At 43.5% G+C, this 4,745-nt stretch overlaps 1 protein-coding gene across 1 annotated transcript; it reads right to left on the bottom strand.

Annotated features, from left to right (window-relative positions):
• Positions 1-1,701: 1,701 nt before the first annotated feature.
• On the bottom strand, positions 1,702-2,637 carry LOC115273380 (olfactory receptor 2Z1-like). Its single transcript, XM_029916409.1, has one exon. The coding sequence runs from the start codon at positions 2,635-2,637 to the stop codon at positions 1,702-1,704; it is 936 nt and encodes a 311-aa protein (XP_029772269.1).
• Positions 2,638-4,745: the final 2,108 nt, after the last annotated feature.

Genomic DNA, 4,745 nt, shown 5'->3' with positions numbered 1-4,745 from the left:
ATTGTAGCTCCCCAGCTTTCTAGCTGGGTGATCTTGGGTGTGTTACTTAAACTCCTGTGTTTCAGTTTCTTCATCTAGAAATAAGATAAAAATAGTATGGATTCACAGGGTTGTTGAGGGTGTATGCTGTGACAATAGAAACTCTGTTGGTTTTATAAATAAAAGTTTATCACCCACATAAATTTCAGTATAAGTCATCTCTAATACCATACTATACTACCCTGACACTATACTGTAGTTAAGTTGTGATACTATGTTGCAATGTTATGCACTACAAGTAGTAGAGCATTCTACAGGTATCATCCCTGATATCTATATTGACTGGCCCAAGAAAGCTCTGAAGATGAAACTTGGGCTTAAATGTGGGCTAAATGACATAGTTAAAGTACTTAAAAGCCTTAACTCAATAACTCCTTTCTTTGACACACACAATACCTCCACACACGTAGATTGATACCTGTCATTCAAAGTGCTTAGGATAATGTGTTAACTCAGCCTTGGTATGCATAAGAACAGCTCTGATTCTTAATCCAAAGATACATTAGGTACATATCTCTGCAAAGACAAAGAATAGGTCCATCCACTTTCCTACAAAGGGCCATATGTCATTCCCTCTCATTGCCATGTAGTACTCCATCGTGAATATATACCTTGAGGGTGTCATGCTGAGTGAAGTAAGCCAGGCAGAGAAGGACAGAAACCATATGTTTGCACTCATAGATCTAGCAGGAAAACAAGAGAGACCTAATGGAGAACCAGGGGGAACGGAGGAGGGAGAGAGAGTTGGGGAGAGAGAGGGATGCAAAACTTGAGAGACTATTGAAAGCTGAGAATGAACTGAGGGTTGGGGGGGAGGGGGGATGGGGGAAGACAGGTGGTGGTGATGGTGGAGGGCACTTGAGGGGAAGAGCACTGGGTGTTGTATGGAAAACAATTTGACAATAAAATATTATGGAAAAAAAAAGAAAAAAAAAGACAAAGAATAGGGATGTATTATTCCTCTGGAAATCCTTAATTGAGTAATCTTAACTTTGTACCCAATGGTGATGACAACAAAAGTTTTAAAATGGCAGCATCCAATCTTAGGGAGTCTTGACATTCAGGTAAGAGTGGGTTTCACCAGCTTACATCTCTGCTTCATAAAAGTTGAGATAGTAAAAGGAACACATGCTTGGACTCTCCAACCAGGGTCATCTTGAGTGACAGTCTGCCACTTCTGTAAAACCTAAAAAATATGACTCAAACAAAGAACTGCTAAGAACCACCATGGGCAGGGACTTTCAGAGCATCACTGCCGGAACACTAGCTCCTATATCTCGTTTCTTACTTGGATTTCAGAGATGGGATCCCATGCCCATCACTCACTCTGCAGAAATGCATAAGAATGGAGTGTAAGCCAGGACACTAACAGGACCAAAATATCCACAAACTGTTGGATTAACATTATTTTAGTAAAATTTTCCTTCTACTTAAAACTGAAAAAAAAAAAACACCTCAACCAAACAACCTCTTCTCTTATTTAAGCGATTGGGTTCACTGTTTTTGTTTTCTATGAATCCCCAAGAGAAAAAGCAAGTCTGGGAGGAGAAAGGGAGTTGGATATAGTACACCTGCACCACGTGAATTGCAAATGAAAGATAGGCCTCAATTGTAAGGGAGGGTCCCAGAAACAACCCAGAAAGCTCCATGAGGTCATCTCTTTTACCTAAAGCCAGTTCTTCCAAGGGCCTTGACCAAAGCCATTCGAACCTCTTGGTTTCGCAGGCTGTAGATGAGGGGGTTGAGTGTGGGGGTGACAAGGCTATAGAAGAGGGAGACCATATTGTCCTGTTGTGGGCTGTGGTAGGTGCCTGGAACCATGTACATGAACATGGCCGCCCCGTAAAAGAGCCCCACCACAGTAATGTGAGAGGAGCAGGTGGTGAAGGTCTTGTGTCTGGCCTCTGCTGAGTGCATGCAGAGAATGGCCCTCAACACATGGCTGTAGGAGGCGGCGATGAGTGACAGGGGCAGCAGCAAGATCAGCACTCCTGAGATGGACAGCGACAGCTCATAAACAGAGGTGTCTTCACAAGAGAGCTTCAGCAGAGCGGGTAGCTCACAGAAGAAGTGATCCACAGTGTGTGAGGCACAGTAGGGAAAGTGCAGGGTGATGGAGGTCTGGATGGAGGCCACAAGCACACCGGACAGCCAGCAGGTGCCCACCATGAGCAGGCAGACCTGACATCTCATGAGTACAGGATAATGCAGGGGGTGGCACACAGCCACATAGCGGTCATAGGACATGAGGGATAGCAGAACACCCTCAGAGACACCCATCAGCATCAGGAAGAACATCTGTGCTGCACAACCCCCAAAGGAGATGGAACTCTCTCTCTGCAAGAAGTTGGCTGCCATCTTGGGGATGGTGACCAGTGGAAAGCCAATATCCAGTAGGGAGAGCTGACTGAGCAGGAAGTACATGGGCGTGTGGAGCCTGGAGTCTGTGTGAATCAGGAAGAGCAGGATGGCATTGCCCAGAAGACCCACTGTGAATATGATAACCACAAGGGAGAATAGGACCAGATGTGGCCCTGAGTGGCTAAAGAGCTCCATGAGAGTGAAGTCTGAGGTCACTGACTGATTTGATTGCCCCATCCTCCAGGAGGCTTCACCCATCTGCAGGAAGAATAGGATATTTGGAAGGAGTCTCAGTGGGTAGTAGTTTTGTCTTAGATGCCAAATAGAATTGTTTGCTGGTAGCTGCTTTGCAGTCTCAAGAAGGATGATGAACATGTTCAGTCTCAGGAAGAAAAAGAAATCACTGATTCATTATATCTGCTTTAGTCAGGAGATAGGGAATAACAAAGTCTTGCCTGTACCCTCCAGACAAGCACTATATGCTGATACTTGAAGTTAAACTCTCTACCCCCACGCTGGGGAGTACAAGTCAGTCCCAGCGCAACATTGGAAAATGCTATCCCAGGTGCTCTGGAGCCAAAGCAGAGGTTGTATTCCAAAGAGATTAGATATCAAGTAGGGAGACCTTGCCAAAGATAATAGGAGATGATGAGGGTGGAGAGGGAATATAGTGCGTTTGGATTGTTTGGCATATAGTTAAAAGAATATACTCTGAGCTAGAGCAAGATTTGAATGCCAACTCAGCTGTGTCCTAGCTTTGTGACTTTGGACAAGTTATTTAACCTTTCTGGGAGTCAGGTTCCCGATCTGCCTATGGGGATAAATACATCTTCTTCTTTTTTTTTTTTTTAAATGTTTTATTTATTTTTGATACAGACAGAGACAAAGCATGAGAGGGGGAGGGGCAGAGAGAGAAGGAGACACAGAACCGGAAGCAGGCTCCAGGCTCTGAGCTAGCTGTCAGCACAGAGCCCGACGCGGGACTTGAACCCACGAACGTGAGATCTGACCTGAGCTGAAGTCGGAGGCTTAACCGACTGAGCCACCCAGGCGCCCCTAAATACACCTTCTTCATAGGAGTACCTATGAGTGTTAAATGAGATAGTGAATTAACAGGCTTAGCACAATGACCACCACATGGTAATTTCTTGATTAAAATTCACAACTATTACTCATATTTAAAGGAAATGTAAACATTAAAAAGTTCAGTTATAGTTGGATAATGTATGCCTGGTGCTTAGCTCAGTGTCTGTGATATAGTAATACTGTTCTATAAACACCTCTTTTGTTGATGTTATTCAACATAATTCTTGTCCAGTTGCATAGCAAGAACTGATCAAGTTTATTCTCACTCATGCTCTCTTGAAATGACAATTTCCCTGTTCTTACCCTAATTCAGTGGTTCTCAACCAGAGGTAATTTTGCCCTCTTTCCTGTCCAGGGGACATTGGCAATGCCTGGAGATATTTTTGGTTGTCATGCCAAAGAATGTTAATGGATCTAGTGGGTAGAGGTTAGAGATGCTACTGAATATCTTGTAATGCACAGGATGGCCCCCACCACAAAGACTTGTCTTGTCCCAAATCTCAATAGTGCCAAGGTCGAGACACCCTTCAACTGATATGCATCAACTCTTCTGTGACCTGGAGCTGAGCCTCTGGGAGGTCTCTTGAACCCATCGTCTTGGTCTTCCAGCAGAGATGAACTCTGTGTCTAATGCATGCTTAGAGATTAATCTGTGAAGTTTAATTTCCAGATACATTTTAAAGGAAATACTAATAAGACTAGTTCCAAATGAAATCCCTGGAAAATTGTAGTGTTTCCATGACTCTGTATAGAGAAGGGTTTGTTCTTTAATCATTATTCCTTGGGGGGCAAATTCATAGCCAACCAGTCCCTCTGGACCTTGTCAAAGGATTTCCAAGTGGACAGTGTACTTAGTTCTTCTCATTTCACCCTTATCTCCCTCTCAACCCATCAAACAAAGGGAAGAAAAGGAAACTGATTCCTATTAAACATTTACTATGTGCCAGACACCCTGCTAAGGTTAGAGAAAGGCTGATGGGTTTCAGTCAAGGGTTTCTCAACATTGGCACTATTGACATTTTGGCCCTGATAATTTAGGGTATGTTACAGGCATTTTTTTTTTTTTTGCTTAATCTTGCTCGTAGGTATTATCATCTGCCTTGTATAGGTGAAGGTGCAGAGATTCAAAGAGGTGGAATAGCTGAGTCCCCATGGAGCCTCAGAATGTGTCCTTATTTAGAAAGAGGGTCTTTGCAGATGTAATTATTAAGGATCTTGAAACTAAATCATCCTGGATTTAGAGTATTCTCTAGGAGAGG

The sequence above is a fragment of the Suricata suricatta genome, chromosome 12, assembly GCF_006229205.1.
Source record: "Suricata suricatta isolate VVHF042 chromosome 12, meerkat_22Aug2017_6uvM2_HiC, whole genome shotgun sequence".
Lineage (NCBI taxonomy): Eukaryota > Metazoa > Chordata > Mammalia > Carnivora > Herpestidae > Suricata > Suricata suricatta.
Note: the sequence above shows the minus strand (reverse complement) of the source record. Positions and strands in the feature narration are given on the sequence as shown.